The following is an 18708-nucleotide window of genomic DNA, read 5'->3' as shown; positions in this document are numbered from 1 at the left end:
GTTTAACAAGTCATTTTTACTTTGTCAAAATTTAGTCTGTATCAGTTTGCTTGAAAACTGGGGGAATATTCTTTATTTGATGTGTTGTGATCAGCTTCTTTATCATGTCAGATGTTTTTGTTATAATCATGAATTGCTTTTAGTTTTGTCCTTTTCATTATTCTCATGTTTGAAGTTGTAAAACATAATTTGTATTATTTTACCAACAGATGATACCTTTATGGAATCATTTAATCTGTTTTAGGAATAACATCCAAATCTCTTTACAAACATCAATCTTATCTTAGAGAACGGCAATACAAAAAATGGGGAAACAACATCAAAAACAACATTTGAAAGGAAAGACACACACACACACTGAGTTAAACTTTGGTTATCCAAACATCAGTTATTGGAATTTCTGCAGGTCCCATGAATATTTAATGAGCCATAGTGAGCATAAACACTTACTCAAAGATAACACTGGTTTGTCCATTGCTTCTTCAGTTTAGAACGATTAAAGGTGAATGTATGTCAACTGCCAATAATTTGACTCAAAGAGTAGCGTTTGATATCAATAAAAGTGATTTTAACATATAAAAAAGGTGCTGAAGAACATGGAAAAATGGTTCATCAAAGATGTGTTTGAAATTGATATTTATACCCCAATCTTGTCTTTTCTTTAAAGTTATCAAAAGTATCAGTGAGCTAGTTTGAGTTCAATCAGTTGTTTTTAACAGTATTAAGATAATTTAGCATAAAAATGATTGACATGCTGAAACTTAAAATCATTGGCTCCCCCATTCCTTCTACGACTTTGTCCTGGCAACATATTTGTTACAAGTGATTGAGTTTATTGCCATTACTATGTCCATGCAGAAGATACAAACACTGTTGACAATCAAACAGAAAAGTCTAGATCATGGCGAAAAGATATCAAAGATTGCACAAAAGTGCTTAATATTAAAAACTCATATAACCTCAACCCAACCTACAATATCTCACCATAATATACTGAAATAAGTTATTTCTGGCTGATTTCTACTTGTAAATGTTAGGATCAGCAATTTCGTTCATTGCACATATCAATGGTTTCAAAATTACTTTTCAACATTTCCCCCAAACACTATGCAATTCAGGTTTTCTATTTTACTATATTTACCATAACTTCTATGAAGCAAGACCATGTTCTTTGTTCAAGAAACCATATATAATAAATGAGCAGATCTCTAATTGTGGAGGGAACCTATGGAAGGGGTAGACCCAGGAAGATGTGGGATGAAGTGGTGAAATATGATCTTTGGTAGTAAAGATTGTTTGCCTAAACCAGGACTGCCATGTTATGTTGGCAAACAATCTTTACTACAAAGTACTGTTGCTGAATATCTCTCATTGTGAGATTTAAAAATAGTAATTTTCTAATTTATAGATCAGTGACTAATTGTCATTTTGAAAACTATATATTTCAAACGGGAATGTGGCAATTATTCTGTGCTGATGAAGGGAAACAACCTGGAAATTGCGATACACAGATATTGTTTTGAGCAGGGTGGGGATGCTAGATTCCCTTGTTTGAAAATATAAGGACACAGATCATGTTGCATAGCCAGCTGGAGACAATGTCTCCTGAGGCTAAATTAAAGCAACATTCGTCCTAAATCAGGACACTTCAGGCTAAGTGAATTGTGGTCATAGTCAGTGCTGGTGACACATAAAAGGCACTGACGCATGTGGCATGTAAAATAACATCCAGTACACTCTGTAAAATGAGTGGTTTTAGGAAGGGCGTCCAGCTGTAGAAACTAGGCCAAAACAGACAATGGGAGCCTAGTACAGCTTGCCAGTCCCAGTCAAACCGTCCAACCCACACCAGCAAGGAAAATGAACATTAAATGATGATGATGTAAGTTGTTAGACTACAGCAGGGAAAATGATTGGCAAATATATTTTCCTTGGTACTGTCAACCAGTTTACTACATCACACATTCAATTGATAACAGCCACCATCATTTCATCGAGAGGTAATCTGTTGTTTTGTCTATCATTCATTGCATGATATCAACTAATTTCTAGTATCTGGTACCAAACAAATCAAACAACTTCAAAGAAAGTGAAGATCAGTTTGAAGGAATAAAAATTTTTATCAAAGTTTGTAAATTTTATAGCATATAGTTGTGTTAACATAAGTATTGGTTAGAGGTAATGCATGCTTAAAAAATAATAGAATACAAAGTATGGAAAAGAACCACCAATTCATGTATACATATGTGCCTGGCATAAAAAGTTTTTGCAAAGAAGAGGCATCCTACAGAAAACAGAAGCTGAGCAACAAAGAACATCAAAGTTTTGCACAAGAACTTGAGGTTTTATACTTATAAAGTACAAGTTTTGCAAGTACTTCAGCCAGATGACAAACCCCAAATGAAACAATTTGCAGTAGACACGTTACTCAATCAGATAAAGAGGAAGGCTTTGTTCAAAAGATTTGTTTTAGTGATGAAGCAGCATTTCATGTCTCAGGAATGATACTTAAGAACAAGAATCTGGGGTTCAGAAAATACACATGAAACAAGAGAACTGGAGAAAAACAATCTAAGTCAATGTTTGGTGTGGCCTCATGCTTGAGTTGCATCACTTGCAGCCAACTGTTATCCTCCAACAAGATGGTGCACTGTGCCATTGAGGGTTGAGTATTTGAGAGTTTCTCAATGGAACTTTCCCAAACTGATGGTTGGAAAAAAGGTGGGCACCAGGGCCATGAGATACAATACTTCTAGCCTTCTTCTTATGAGACTACATTAAGGACAGAGTCTATTGTACAAAAGTTTCAACACTTCAATGATCTCAAGGAAAAAACTATGCCAAGCTACATCCCACACTGAGGAGGGGATGCTTCAACACTCATGGTCACACAGAGCACCAGTACAGGTGTTTTTTTATGTGGCACCAGCATCATGAGCCCACACGATTAAGAATGCATAGCTGGAGAGGAGGGTGGGGGACATACCTGTATGCAAGGACAATTGCTTATTAATAGAAATATTGGTTCCAAATTTTGGCACAAGGCCAGTAGGTTTGGTGAGTGGGGGAAGTCGATGACATTGATCCCAGTGTTCAACTGGTACTTATTTTATCAACTCAAAAGGGATGAAAAGCAAAGTTGATCTCAGTGGCATTTGAACCCAGAATGTCCAGATGGACAAAATGCTGCTAAACATTTTGCCCAGCATGCTAACAACTCTGCCAGCTTTCTGCCTTCTATAAAATAACAACAACAATGGTTTCAAATTTTGCCACAAGGGCAGCCATTTTGCAGGGAGGGGATAAGTCAATTACATTGACCCCAGTGTTTTACTGGTACTTAATTTATTGACCCCAAAAGGATGAACGGCAAAGTTTGCCTCAGTGGAATGTCAACTCAGACTGTAGCGACAGACGAAATACAGCTAAGCATTTCGTCTGGTGCACTAAAGATTCTGCCATCTCACCACCTTACAAAGGAAAGATGTATTAAAGTAGGTCCCAGTATAGTTGTGATTATCTAAAATAGAGTGGTATGAGATCGTAATCACGACACATGTTTTATTTTCTGAGTGAACATATTTATTGTTACATAAGATATTTCTTTTGCTGAATGACTGTTGACATTGACAGAATCACTCTTCTGTATAAATACATAGATGTGTACTTAATTGCCTTGTTTGTGAGAATGCCTTACCACAGATATCACACTGATATGGTTTCTCTCCTGTATGAATACGTCTGTGTGCAGTTAAATTACTTCTTTCAGAGAATGATTTGCCACAAATATCACAGTGAAACTGTCTCTCTCCTGTATGAATACGTTTATGTGCAGTTAAGTTACTGCCATCTGAGAATGGTTTACCACAGATATCACAGTGATATGGCTTCTCTCCTGTATGAGTACGCTTGTGTGAAGTTAAGCTACTACTTACAGAGAAAGATTTACCACAGACATCACAGTGATATGGTTTCTCTCCTGTATGGATACGTTTGTGTTTAGCTAAGGTGCTTCTATGAGAGAATGATTTACCACAGATATGACAGTGATATGAAATATTTCCTGCATGAATATGCATGTGAGCAGTTAAGTTTCTTCCACTGCAGAACGATTTATCACAGATATCACAGTGATATGGCTTCTCTCCTGTATGAATATGTTTGTGACTAGTTAAGTCAATTCCTTTGGAAAATGATTTACCACAGATATCACAGTGATAGGGTATCATCCCTGTATGAATACGCTTATGTTGAATTAAGTTACTTCCATTGGAGATTGATTTACCACAGATATTGCAATGGTATGGCTTGTCTCCTGTATGAATATATTTGTGTTCAGTTAAGCTAGATTTTCGAAAGAATGATTTACCACAGATATCACAATGATATGGCTTATGTCCTGTATGAATACGTTTGTGACTAGTTAAGACACTTCTTTTGGAGAATGATTTACTGCAGATATCACAGTAATATGGCTTCTCTCCTGTATGAGAACGCTTGTGTGCAGTTAAGTTGCCTCTGTTATAGAATGATTTACCACAAATATCACAGTGATATGGCTTTTCTCCTGTATGACTACGTTTATGTTCAGCTAAGTTACCTTTCTGAAAGAATGATTTGCCACAGATATCACAGCGATAAGGTTTCTCTCCTGTATGAATGCGACTGTGTGTAGCCAAGTTACCTTTCTGAGAGAATGTTTTACCACAAATATCACAGTATGGCCTCTTCCCTGAATGATTACTTTTGTGTTGATTCAAAGTACTTCTATGAGCAAATGATTTACCACAGATATCACAGTCAAATGGTTTCTCTCCTGTATGAATGCGCTTATGTATAGTTAAGCTACCTGTCTGAGAGAATGATTTACCACAGATATTACAATTATAAGGCTTCTCTCCTGTATGAATACGTCTGTGGGTAGTAAGGTTACCTTTTTGAGCGAATGGTTTTTTACAAATATCACAGTGATATGATGTTTTTCCTATATCAGTAGGTATCTTACCAATAATATCAATCCTTTTAGACTGTGGTTTACATTCTAAATTTCCATCACACAATTCATTTTCCATCATTTTTTCTTCTCTCACCACAATATACATTTTTTTTTATATATCTTTATATTTTATTCCTAACAAATATTTAGTCTGCAATATTTGTACTAATTATGATTTTAGTCAATATCTGAAGAGGCTACAAATTCTTTAGTAATTTAAGCTTAATTAGAATGCAAAAAAATCATCTTGTACATATTCCAGACAATGAAGTGGAAAGATCTTGCTAATAGTCTCATTGAGAGGAAACATTTCACAGTAATTTGAGCACTGATTCATATAAAAGGGATTATATGTGTTCTTCCTTTACTGATGGTAGATCCGAAGTGAAAAACATTTTTTTAATTCCAGCACCATCTGGTATTCTGAAATTATAGACAAAAAATTATGAGGTATGGAAAATACTTTTAAAAAATTGCAATGAGTACAGACATAGCTGTGTGTTAAGAAGCTTGCTTCCCAACCATATGGTTCTAGGTTCAGTCCCACTGTGTGGCACCGAGAACAAATGTCTTCTACTATAGCCTTGGTCTGACCAAAGCCTTGTGAGTGAATTTGGTAGATGGAAACTGAAAGAAGCCCATCATATGTGTGTGTGTTTGTTCCCCTCCACCAGTGCGGATGTGTTCATGTCCCTATAACTTCGTGGTTCAGCAAAAGAGACTGACAGAATAAGTACTAGGCTTAAAAATAAGTCCTGGGGACGATTTGTTTGACTAAAACCCATGGCCATAGTCAAATGACCAAAACAAGTAAAAAGATGAAAGATACAACAGAAGAAATTTTATATTTCTATAATAATAAGCTATGAATATAAACCTTGACCTGAACAATTTAAATTTACTTTTTAATTAATTGAAATTACATCATTCAACCTTATGGCAAGCCTACTTATTTACAGACCTTCATATTGTAACATTATATATGTTAAACTGTGAAGGCACATGGCTCAGTGGTTAGAGCATCGAGCTCACAATCATGAGGTAGTGAGTTCAATTCCCAGACTGGGCAGTGTTGTGTTCTTGAGCAAGACACTTTATTTCACATTGCTCCAGTTCACTCTGCTGTAGAAATGAGATGCAACATCACTGGTGCCAAGCTGTATCAGCCTTCATCCTTCCCTTGGATGATTTTGGTGACATGGAGAGAGGAGGCTGACTTCCATACTAGTGCCTTGGTAACTTTCTAGGTGGAACCCCATGGTCATTAGAGACTGAAGGGGGTCTTTACCCTTTTTATATGTTAAACTGCAGAATCATCATCATCAACGTCCATCTCCCTTGCTTGCATGGTTCTATGTCTTCCTATATGCCAGCCTCCTCCTCTTTCAAGGTAATATTTTTTTCATAGCTAGACAGGTTTTCCTTGGAAGTTTAGAAACAAACAGCCTTGCATGTATGGCAATGACGCACATTTACAACATAAAAACATACTATCTATATGGAGTTTCTTTCAGTCTCCAGTTATCATCCATTCACAAGCCTTTAGTCAGCTCAGGATTTGACACTTGCCCAAGGTGCCACGCAGTGAGACTGAATCCAAGACCACATTGTTGGGAAGCCAGATTTTCAATCACCCAGCCACACCTCTGCCTACACACACACTATTATATATATATATATATATATATATATATATATATATATATATATATACACACACACACACATACATACATATCAAACAATGAGAATGAGTGCTTAACACTAGATTGGTAGATGAAGAATCTTAATACACCCTGTTGTGATAAACAACATAGGAAAAATTCCACATTCGCACCCAAGAAGAACAAAAAATGGCTTGTATGTAGTTTGTAGAGAAAAGAGTAATTGTATCTACATGAAGAACAAACAAGGTGAATATGTATTGAAAAACAAAACACCAACAATGATAAATGAGAGAAATAAGACCCTTGAAAGTCTCCCAGAATGAAATCTTAAACACGTAAGAGACTTTCTATCAGTCAGACTCTCCTGCACTGTTAAAGATAAAAGAAATAGAAAATATCGATTGTACTCTGTATAATGTTAATCTTAATCTCTCAAGGGCTTTTAATTCCCTCCTTCACCTTTTTTTTAAAAAAGAAAGAAAAGTAAAATCCATCGTTTTTATAGTTCCTAGGCGTTTTAAATGACCGTGTAGTTTAATCCCAAGTTGCAGTGCATTGATAAGTTCCTATTTTAGAATGAAATAAATTTAAATTTATCTACATCTACTTGCAAATAAAAAAAAACCCCAATGATATAGAAGCATAATAAAATAAGTATATAAAAAGAAATCTGTCTCAGTGATTCTCTCCCCTTGAGGGAAATTTCTACCCCACCACCCTCTACTTCTTAGCAAACCCTATTTCTCTCTGCCTCTTTAACTAAAAACAACTGCACATGGCAGCAGCAGCAGTCACCAGTCAAATTTGAAAGTATGTAGATATTAATCTTTTACGAGTTTCATTTGACTGTGGCTATGATGGAGCACCGCCTTAAAAGGTATGAGTCAAACAAATTGATCCGAGGACTTATTCTTTGTAAGCCAAGTACTTATTTTTTTCCTGAACCACAGAGATGTAAACATACCAACATTGGTCGTGAAGCGATGGTAATCGGACAAACAGACATACACACACATATGCGTATATATAAATATATATACATATACATACACAATGGGCTTCTTTTAGCTTGTGTCTACCCGAGGCTACAGTAGAAGACACTTGCCCATGCAGTGGGACTGAACCTGGAACCAAGTTCCTTACCACACAGCTATGTATTCATATACATATAGTTTTAAAAAATTGTATGGCTTACACCTGGTAGCTTGCTGGTAAAGCATGTTCACTGGCCTAGTGTTTGTTGGGTATTTGATTAATAAGAGAGATGGAAGAATCGATACTGGTGCTGGTGCCACATAAAAACCATTGGTTTGGAGGGTATCAGGGAGGGTGGAGATTTATTCCAGATGCTAAGAGGCTAAAGTGTGATATAGGGACAATTATAGGTGACTTGCTCTAGAGGGAATACATAGCTAAGCCACATTACATATAGAGGTGGGAGGAAGATGAAGATTGGACATCAGATGAAACTCTTGAGTTCAAGTATATATATATATACACACACATATCAGGTTAATTTTAAGGTCTCTATTAAAAACGAAAATGCCCATGATTAAGACAATATTTATTCATTAACATAATTTCCATTGCTTTCTAGAACTTAATTTCATCTGTCAACAAGCTTATAAATGCCATGCTTGTAAAATTGTTTAGGTTTGATGCGAAATATGAATCCAACTTATTTTCAACTCTTGTCTTGATGTCAACCTAAGACAATTCAAACGGTTCTGTAGTCCCCAAAACAAGTTATAATCAGAAGGAGCAAGGTCTGAAGAATATGGAGGATGAAGCAATATTTCCCAACCAAGCTTTTCCAAGAATATTTTAGTAATTCATTTGCTTTATTCATCAATTTACAATAAAAACATCCTAGCATCCAAAGTTGAGGCCATCATGTTGCACCACCAGAAGCTACCTTTCTGCCAGTTCTTCAATCTCATGCTGAGTTGAGTACTTCTCCTTTGAGGTGAACTCATTCACTGAAGCTTCTACTTCTCTTGGTTGATAAAGCGCTGCAAGTGCAGGAAGTGAACCATGTGATTTTATTCATATTACTGGACCCTCTCCCTCCTCTGAAATACCCTATTACCACCACCACTTAATGGATAGGGCCTCTCCCTTACTCCCGTTTTTTCCTCCCTTTCCATTGCAAGTAATCTGGTGACCACACAGCTGTTTATGGCACAATAAAACACCCTGTGTATACTGTAAAAGCATTTGGTGTTAGGAAGGGCATCAAGGCACAGAAACTATGCCAAATCTGACAGGGAACACAATGCAGCCCTTGGCTTATCAGACCCAGTCAAACTGTCCAAGATATGCCAGCATGGAAAACAAATGTTAAATGATGATGATATCTGATGTGTACATCATCATCATAATCATTTAATGTCCATTTTCCATGCTGATGATTTGACAGAAGCTGGCAAAGCTGGGAGCAGTACCAGGTTCTATTGTCTGCTTTGGCTTGATTTCTACAGCTGGATGCACTTCCTAACACCTACCACTTTACACAGTGTAGTTGGGTGCTTTTTATGTGGCACCAGTACCTAGAAAAATAGAATATTTATATATATCTTAATAGCTCAAATCTAATTTTGTAATTATCTATGGAAACCAATTACATAATTCATATATGGAACAATATCATGACTTCTACTTGATTAATACAAAAGCATGTGATCCAGGTGTTAGGATGTTGTATTCATAATTGCAAGATCATTGTTTTGACTTCCAGGTCAGGTGGTGTTGTGTTCTTGATCAAAACATTCATGTTGCCTGGGCCACTAAGCTGTAAATGAGTGACCCTGCGATCGACTGGTGTCATATTTCAGGAGGAATGTTGTGATTTCAGTCACAATATATATACAATACATATACAAATGAAGAGAGACACACACATATATATATATATATACATACGAGGGGGTACCCAAAAGTAACTGGAAACGTTCCCTGTGGTTTCCATTGTTAGAAGCCACTTGATGTGACCCTCAGGCATCAGTCTGCTGCCCAGCATTGTCCGGAAGGGTCATACTGTCATGTATAGTGCATCTTCGTTTTGCAGTGCTTCTCCTCTGTTTGTCAATTTTTGTAATGGCTGAAACAAAGGAACAGCGTGCTTCCATGAAACTTTGCTTTCTGCTAGGGAAAACGGTAGCTGAAATGGTTGTCAATGTTTCAAACAGCTTACAAGGATGCTGCCATGAGCAAAACACAAGTTTACAAGTGATTCTCATGCTTTAAGTTGATTTGGACCTTTTTACGAAGGTCATCTCTGGTGATGAAAGCTGGTGCTACGGAATTTGCAGATGTGGAAAAGATGAAGAAAAAAAATGACAGGTGTTAAAGGACATCACTTCGCAAGAGTCCCAGCACTGCTTTGAATGGTGGAAAATGCCCCTGGACTGATGCATTGCTTCAAATGGAGAATACTTTGAAGGCGATAAAAATGTAAACATGTAAAACTAAGTGAGTGAAATAGTACTGCAAAATTCCAGTTTATTTTGGGTACCCCCTCATATATATAAATATATAGAGAAGAAGCATATTCCTGCACGGGAAAAAATATAGGATAATTCGTTTCAGGGTTTGAAAATGTAACTGAATCTCAAAACATGTAGTTGTTTTAAAATTTTGTGATAGATTTATTCAAATACCAAACATGTTTTGACAATTTTCTTGCTTATCAATGGTACAAAAACAAGTTACTGGGTCACTACCAGAAAGTCAACCAAGCAGAATACTGAACTTTGTCAAAACAAAAATATTTTGTCTAAAATGGAAAATGTTTTTGACGAAATTTGGTGGGCTCATATACATACATACTGACCACACGTCACATATAGCTACAAAATAAAACTTGAAATTTCATAACAAATTGTGATGTGTGTCAGTATGTATGCACTCACTATTTTGCTTTTTACATCAATTTCTGATTTTACAGTTCTATATTTAAGAGATGAGGAATTATTTACATTTGACAGATATTTGTCCTCGTCTTGTTTGTTGTTAGTACACTGTTTCAGGTGATATACCCTCCAGCCTTCATCAGGTGTCTTGGGAAAATTTTGAACCTTAGGAATGAGAACCCAGGTACAAAATTTCCCCAAGACACCTGATGAAGGCTGGAGGGTATATCAGCCGAAACGTTGCGTTAACAACAAATAAGATGAGGACAAATATCCGTCAAAAGTAAATAATTTCTGATATATTCATAATTTACACTCTGAAAAATATTTATAGAAAATTTCATTAAAAAAATATCCATTTTTTTTTAATGTTATGAGGCAATACAGCCAACTCAGGTGAATTTTCCAAAACTTCTCTACCTACTCACAGAAAAATTTTTCATAACATGTGTAGGAATGCCTTATACTCTACAAAAGTACAGGGGTAACCCATCAAATTATTGTAAAATTGTTTCATTATAACTAAACATAAAAACAATCATTCATATATATATACTGCCCGAAGCTCGTCGAAACGCCGGTGTTAAAACGTGGGTAGCTGATGAAGTAGAATGTTCTCTATGTGGCTCGTGTGTTCTCGTCTACGTTTGTTTGCAATGTCCTGTACCCAGATATGCACCTATACATACAGGTGGATGTCGGTATGCACATACCTGTACGTATATATGCATATACTCATTTACTTTTGTTTATATATATATATATATATATATATATATATAATAATAATATTATTAGGGACAAAATCCAAAATTACAGGTAAAAAACTCAATTAAAATCAATTTATAAAAAATTAAAATTAAATTGAGCCTTATAGATAAAGTATATATAAAATATATATAGTTTTAGGGAAAATAACCAATTTTCAAGAACTCATCGATGAAAATCCACTATCACATATAGAAAAATTAATAATTAAAAGCACAATAAATGAGTATAATATAAAGTAAAGTAAATATCATAAGATAAATATAATAAAAAGATTACACGTGTTTCATAACCAATTTTCAAATAGAAAAGAAATTTAAATCGATTAAAATCAATTGAAATTATCGAAAATAAGTTCTATTCAAAAATATAGCTACTCGTCAGATCGTAAGTAGAACAATAATTAGATATATATCTCAACCAACAGTAAGTACCAATAATTTCAATTGATTTTAATCGATTTAAATTTCTTTTCTATTTGAAAATTGGTTATGAAACACGTGTAATCTTTTTATTATATTTATCTTATGATATTTACTTTACTTTATATTATACTCATTTATTGTGCTTTTAATTATTAATTTTTCTATATGTGATAGTGGATTTTCATCGATGAGTTCTTGAAAATTGGTTATTTTCCCTAAAACTATATATATATATATATATATATATATATATATATATGAACCTTTTATTAAAACTCCAAAATTATCACAGAACTCAGTTTCACATTTGTGTTCATCGGACAGTTGTGATGAAAACTGTCTGAATGACGGGAATGTGAAACTCTGTGCAACAGTTCTGTGATAATTTTTGCAGCTTTAATAAAAAGTATATTACTCTGTCTTTGGTATTCAAGTAATATAATATTTTTTCCACTTATGTGCTCACCTGTGTGCACATATAAAAATATATTTCGTCTGTCATTACGTTCTGAATTCAAATTCCACCAAAGTTGACTTTGCCTTTCATCCTTTCGGGGTCGATAAATTAAGTACCAGTTACGTACTGGATCAATCTAAATCGACTGGCCCCCTCCCCCCAAATTTCGGACCTTGTGTCTAAAATAGAAAAGTATATATATATATATATATATATATATATATATATATATATATATATATATATATATATATATATATATATATAGGAGATGGGACAAAAATGAGGTGTTTTTACATGATTTTTCACTTTTGAAACAAAATATATTTTATACAAATGTTCATTACCTTACAAAAACTATATCAGCTAAGTAAAGGGCCTGCGTTAAATGCATTAAAAGCATTCAAAACATAATCTGATCGCTATTTCAGAAAATTATCGCCGTTCTCTTTGAGCATATAAAAGACAAATTTGGCTGGAGCAAAATGAGTAACTCAAGAAAAGGCAAATTTACAGCTTCAATTCTCCATCCCTAAATATCAGAAAAGCTAAACAAAAATTAAATTTCTAGGTCAAATGAAAGAGGATTAGTGAAAAATGGCACACATGATATGAAATTAACGAAACTCGACTAAGAAAAAAAACCTCAACATATAATATTTAACTTCTTCACGATCTGCTGAAGAAGTTATCTTTTCGTGATATAATTACGCACAATGCAGTTAAAGAGAACCAGACATTAGTGTGGGGAAAAATGTTGACTTGAAATTCAACAGAGAAAAGAATATTGATTGTTAAGCACCAATAATTATCCAGATATTTTATTAGCAACCTCAATTTCAATCGGATGCAAAGTTGAGGAAAACTTTCTTGCAAAAACAAAAAACACCTGTCATCTAACTATGTTTTGAACTCTCTCAACTTCAGCAACTATGCTTACTAAATATTTACGCCTAAAGATGACGTTGCAATATGTGCAATATGTGCCATGAAATGATTTTTAACAGGTAAGAAGAAGAAAACGAAGGATCTATTTTAAAATGGGGGCGCCAGTTTTCATTAATGTTTTACGTAGTGTTTTTGGTACCGAAAGACTTTCAAACTTCGTATACTTATCTATTTTGTGTTATAGAACAGAAAAAAATTTTTGTATTCGAATTTATTTCATGTAAAAAATTGTCTTATTTCGATAATTTCTACTAATCACTGACGTCTATTCAGTTGAAAACAGTTAGCGCTGTAACGGTGTATATCGTATTAATCCCCTAACCCTAACCCTAACTAGACTGTTAACCGTAACCCTAACCCTAACCCTAACTCTAGAATCCGAACTCTAAAATTGTTACACACAGCGTAATTTATTATATAAACAATATATGCGTATAAATTATGATTAAACCGGATGAAATATGTCACAGGGAATAACATTTTTATGACCGCCCAGCAGTAACTCTATTCAGCTGAATAGACGTCAGTGATTAGTTGAAATTACAGAAATACGACAACTTTAACATGGAATAACTTGCGAATTCCTTTTTTTTGTTAAGAAGACTAAGAGTAAAAGATGTTTTATATGACACATTCTACCAGTGTCCCAAGTTTCGTTAAGAAAATACTGGTGCCCCCGTTTTACAATAGATCCCAGTATACTATTAAGCACTTTATAGGTGCAAAACAAATGGTCACTGTATGACCAGCCACAACTTTTGACTTTCTAAAAAATACATTATTGCAGTAGTTCCCACGTCAAACAGAATAGTAAATACAAATTTTATTACTTCACAGTGTTTACCGTTTTACAAAATTTAGTTAGAAAATTGGACAAAACAGAACACAATTAAAAAAATTAAAAAGAAAAAAAAGAGAGAAAGAAAAAGAACAAAACAAAAGCAATTCACTACCTTGGGCTGAATAGTTGGGGGCGCTGGGAAACCTCTTAAATGGCTATTGAGGCACGCCAGTACGCTTGCAGCATTGCCGCGGCTGATGCACTGGAACAGCCGAGCCTCACCAGTTACCTCTCTCCAACATAGACCAGTTCCAATAGGGAGTTGGATGAAGATCTCCAACACTGGAGGGAATTGGGCTTGTCTGCTCCTGAGAAGGTGGAGGACTGTCATAATTTCGAAGGTCACCTTCCACTCCCTCTTCGTCCAGTCGTTGTGGAAGGCTCCTCGACTCCACAGGCCCCCATGGCTTTTCTTGCCGCCTGAATGCTGGTTGCTTTGCGCATCATACACTGTTGAATCCGATACTCAAGAGGAGCTTGGCTTGGGCAAACATCCTCTCCATCTTGGAACTATCTGGATTGTCTAGATGTGATGGAAAGAGACCTGACAGCCTTACTCTGTGACCCTGGTCGCAAGACAGATGCCTTGTTAGCGACTCCTTTGCTTCTTCTCACATCCCGGATGCTGCGGTCAGGGCGAGATCCACAGCTTCTTTGGCCGAGCGGAACAAAATCCTGCAATACCACGATCTGTCGGTCAACTACATTTTCTATCCTGTGGCGTCGGACCACTAACTGCGAGATTCCTGTCTTCACTGGCAACTCGCCTTGCAGGGTTAACTGGTGAGGCTCGTGAGGGCGCTTGGCTGTTCAGCCTCGCCATCACCCGCGGCAACGCTGCAAACGTGCTGGCATGTTTCAATAACCATTAAATAATAAATTAGAAATCCACAATAGTATTTTAAGGGCCCCTCAAAAATGTTGATTTAGATGTATCTATTGGTATGTATTACAAGAAACGGCTAAGTTTCTTCCTCTAATTTTAAATCGTTCAGCCTACACAAGTTAATGTTTGAAAAACAAAATACGAATTTTGAAAGAAGTTTCGGTGGAGATGGAGTATATGTAATCTGGGTATACCCCAACTTTTAAATTTAGTTTTTTTTACGGAATCCTATGTTTCAGACCATGGAGAATCCGATTCTGGAAAAAAAATTTCAAAAATCTCAATTTCAAAATTTCGATCCCCCCACCACCGGTTTTTATATAGATCCACAGGGTAAACCTAACCCTAACTCAAACCCTAACCCTAACCCTAACCCTGACCGTAACCGTAACCCTAACCCTAACCCTAAACCTAACCCTAACACTAGTTTTGTGAGATTTGGCTGTTATTTCTAGCATGTAAATAGCCTGCTTGGTGGGGGGGGGGGTTGAAATTTTTCAAAATTTTTTTTTTCAGAATCGGAATCTCCATAGCCTAAAATGTGGGATTCCGTAAAAAAAATTAATAAATAAGGTGGGGAAAGGTTCAGATTACATATAGTCCATCTCTACCGAAGTTTCTATAAAACTAGTTTTTAAACATTGAGTGGCTTTGGGGGCCCACGAGATTAAAATAGCGATCAAAGGAGTCCAAAGATAAAAAATGGTTTGAGAACTTTAGAGTGTGCTTCTTTTTCGGATATATGAACAAAAAGCTATAGATATATACATATATATTCTCTGGTGTGTCTAGGGATAATCATTATGCCAATATTATTAACATACACACTTGTTCAATTCCACTCCTTTATTATTAGTCAATTGGTTGGGACAAAAAAAAGTAACAAACAGAAACTAAACAATCGATTAGTGAGTTGGATATTTAACCAATTAACAAATAATAACCAGTGCATGTGTAAATAATATTGACATAATGAATCTCTCTAGACACTAAATTTGTTTCAACACACGAATTTACAAATAGAATCTTGCAAACCAGATACAAAAACGAAGTCTTCGGTTGTACTTTACATTATTGGTAACTTTTTTTTTAAAAGATGATTATTCGAAAGAATTCTTACCATTACAATTTTAAATTTTAAAGTAGCAAGTAGCTAAGATTTGAAAAATGTATGGGTAGCGGGTGGTGGTGGAAAATATCGCAATCCAGTAGTTGTGACCCAAAACATCAACACAGGAGGATGAATGAATGAAGAACAACAAAGAAACATCAAAAACTCAAGAAGAAATCACTACAGCGCATGCGTATATCAGAGCGAGAGAGAGAGAGAGGGAGGGAGAGGCGCAAAACAGCTAAGGGAAGATAATTCTCAATACGAACTGATGTATCTCAGACAACGTAGTTGTAGTCAAGTATAGAGAGGCAACAGGGTAACGCTGTTAGTAGGGAAAGGTTGGGGAGGTGAAAAGAGAGAGTAAAGTGTAGTGTCGGAAAGAAACAGGGGACGTTAAGCTAAGGTATGAGTTAAGGCACCTGTGAATATGACAGGAGGAATGAACAGGTGACAATTGAGAAATTAGCAATTAACGATGGAGAAATGAAAAGTTGAGGCATTGTGAAAGGGTGAGATTTTAATAGATTACAGACCCTTGGAAATCCTCGTTTAAAATTCCGGAAAGTGTTTTAGAAACTTTCAAAAGTTTAAAAAGTTTTTCAGAAGATATTTTCAAAACTTCCTCCATAAGTTTTTTAGGACAATACAGAAATTGCCAAGGTCTGACGGCATACTGATTGATTGATTGATCAACAGACAGATGGATAGATAGATGAATAGAGAGATAGACAGACATATATATATATATATGTATATATATATATATTTGTTTTGCAAGATTTTTGATGTGAAATCGTGTGTTGAAACGGATATTGTTGTATTTGGGGATGGTCATGTTGCCAGTTTAGCCAATAAAACACACACACACTGTATATTTGGTGTTAATTTGCTTCAGCTTTATATTACATTACATTACATTAATCATATTTCGCCCAGAGTTCTTTCGTCACACTTCTGTGACCTCATCAGTGGTCCATTGCTTTCTTCTTTCTTATATGTGTGTCCCTCCTTGCTAACGATCAGCCATTTTGTATTTACCTGGTGTAGCTGCTGGCTTTCCAGACTTCAGTCAAACTGTCCAACCCATGCCATCATAGAAAACGGACGTTAATCGATGGTGATGATGATGATGATATTACGAATAAAGCTGGAAGCAGGCAAGCGATTAGTAGTAGAGTTCAGAGCGAACAAAGAGCTGGCGACAGGCAAATCTGTCGTCGTGATATCAACCGCAAGTGTGTGTGTCCGTGCGTAATGCATGCGGCTAAGGCAGAGGTAGACAGATAAGGTTGTCGTCAGTGCTATCGAGCACGAGTCTGGATGCACGCATGAACGCAATGCGATCTCTGTCTGGTTCTCCGAAGTGAAAACTGCATTGAGTAAGTAAAAAGCAAGCGATTAGTAGTAGAGAGCAATAGCATTCGAAGCAAGCAAAGACGCGGCCGCTGCCAGCGACCCATGGTATGATTGAAAGGTTGTCTTCTCGGCTGCGATATCGACCGCGAGTGTGTGTGTCTGTGTGTTACGCACGCTATCGAGAACCAGTTTGTGGTAAAGTTCACAGCAGCCACCATACTGTTATGCGCCTCCCCTTGCCGTCAGAAAATCGTCATTGTTCAGCAAAGCCATGTGGCTGCTGGTGATTTTTACTAAGAACTGGTTCTCGATAGCGTGCGTAACACACGGACACACACACTTGTGGTTAATATCGCAGCTGAGACGACGACCTTTCAATCACACCACGAGTTGCCGGCGGCCACCGTGTCTTTGCTCGCTTCGAATGCTACTGCTCTCTACTACTAATCGCTTGCTTTTTACTTACTCAATGCAGTTTTCAACACAGGATGCCCAGGCTCCAATCTAGTCTAGCATAGTTTCTACAGCTGGATGCCCTTCCTTACGCCAACCATTCTGAGAATGTAGTGGGTGCTTTTTATGTCCCATTGGCACAGGAGCCAGCTAGGGAGCACCAGACCCCAGCTATGGTACTAGTTTTACTTGACTCAAGCATATCATATCGCCCAACACATCAGGAGTATTCTTAACAGGGCTGGATGTGTGTGGCTACGATCTCACTTTAGTTGCCGTGTCTTCTCAATCACAATGTGCTTCCAAAGGTCCTGGTCTCTTGTCATTGCCGATGTGAAGCTCAATATTTGAAGGTTATGCTTCACCATCTCATCCCATGTCTTCCACAGGTAGTGTTACAGTTAGGGTGTAACACTTTTTCACACAGCTGTCCTCATCCATTCCCAACAAATAACCATACTAGCACAGTCGTCTGTCCTGCACACCACATCTGATTCTTGGTCGCATGTTTCTGTTCGAGATGACTCTGTCAAGGGACCTCTTGTTTCTCCTTATAAAGGACCTTTTTGTGTGCTTTCTCGCACACCCAAAGTTTTTAACTATCGAGATGAATGGTTGTATGGAGACCATTTCTGTGGACTGACTTAAAAATGCATATTTTGAGGTGTCTACATCTTTCGATGACACCACTGCCACCCCCACCCCCCTGACAACACCACCTACACATACGCCAATGACAATACATTCACCTACACAGGCACCGTTGCCACTACCAACGCTTGCAATGCCAACTTCGTCGCCGAAAAGTGCCTCGAGCAAACCTTATGTTACCAGATCAGGCAGAACTGTTCACTGGCCCAAGAAACTTGCAAAGACTACATTTGAC

The 18708-nt window shown here is 36.5% G+C and overlaps 1 protein-coding gene across 1 annotated transcript; it reads right to left on the bottom strand.

The window, feature by feature from the left end:
* Positions 1-2100: 2100 nt before the first annotated feature.
* Positions 2101-16455, bottom strand: LOC106883181 (uncharacterized). Its single transcript, XM_014934100.3, has 2 exons — positions 16020-16455; positions 2101-5419 (listed from the first exon to the last, which is right to left on the bottom strand). The coding sequence occupies exon 2, from the start codon at positions 5100-5102 to the stop codon at positions 3636-3638; it is 1467 nt and encodes a 488-aa protein (XP_014789586.2). The 5' UTR covers positions 5103-5419; positions 16020-16455; the 3' UTR covers positions 2101-3635.
* Positions 16456-18708: the final 2253 nt, after the last annotated feature.

Source organism: Octopus bimaculoides, chromosome 28 (genome assembly GCF_046866305.1).
Source record: "Octopus bimaculoides isolate indiv1 chromosome 28, ASM4686630v1, whole genome shotgun sequence".
Taxonomy (NCBI): Eukaryota; Metazoa; Mollusca; class Cephalopoda; order Octopoda; family Octopodidae; genus Octopus; species Octopus bimaculoides.
This window is presented reverse-complemented; position numbering and strand designations above follow the sequence as displayed.

Coding starts and splice junctions, on each gene's coding strand:
- LOC106883181 (XM_014934100.3), bottom strand. CDS start 5,102: ATGTATATTGTGGTGAGAGAAGAAAAAATGATGGAAAATGAATTGTGT.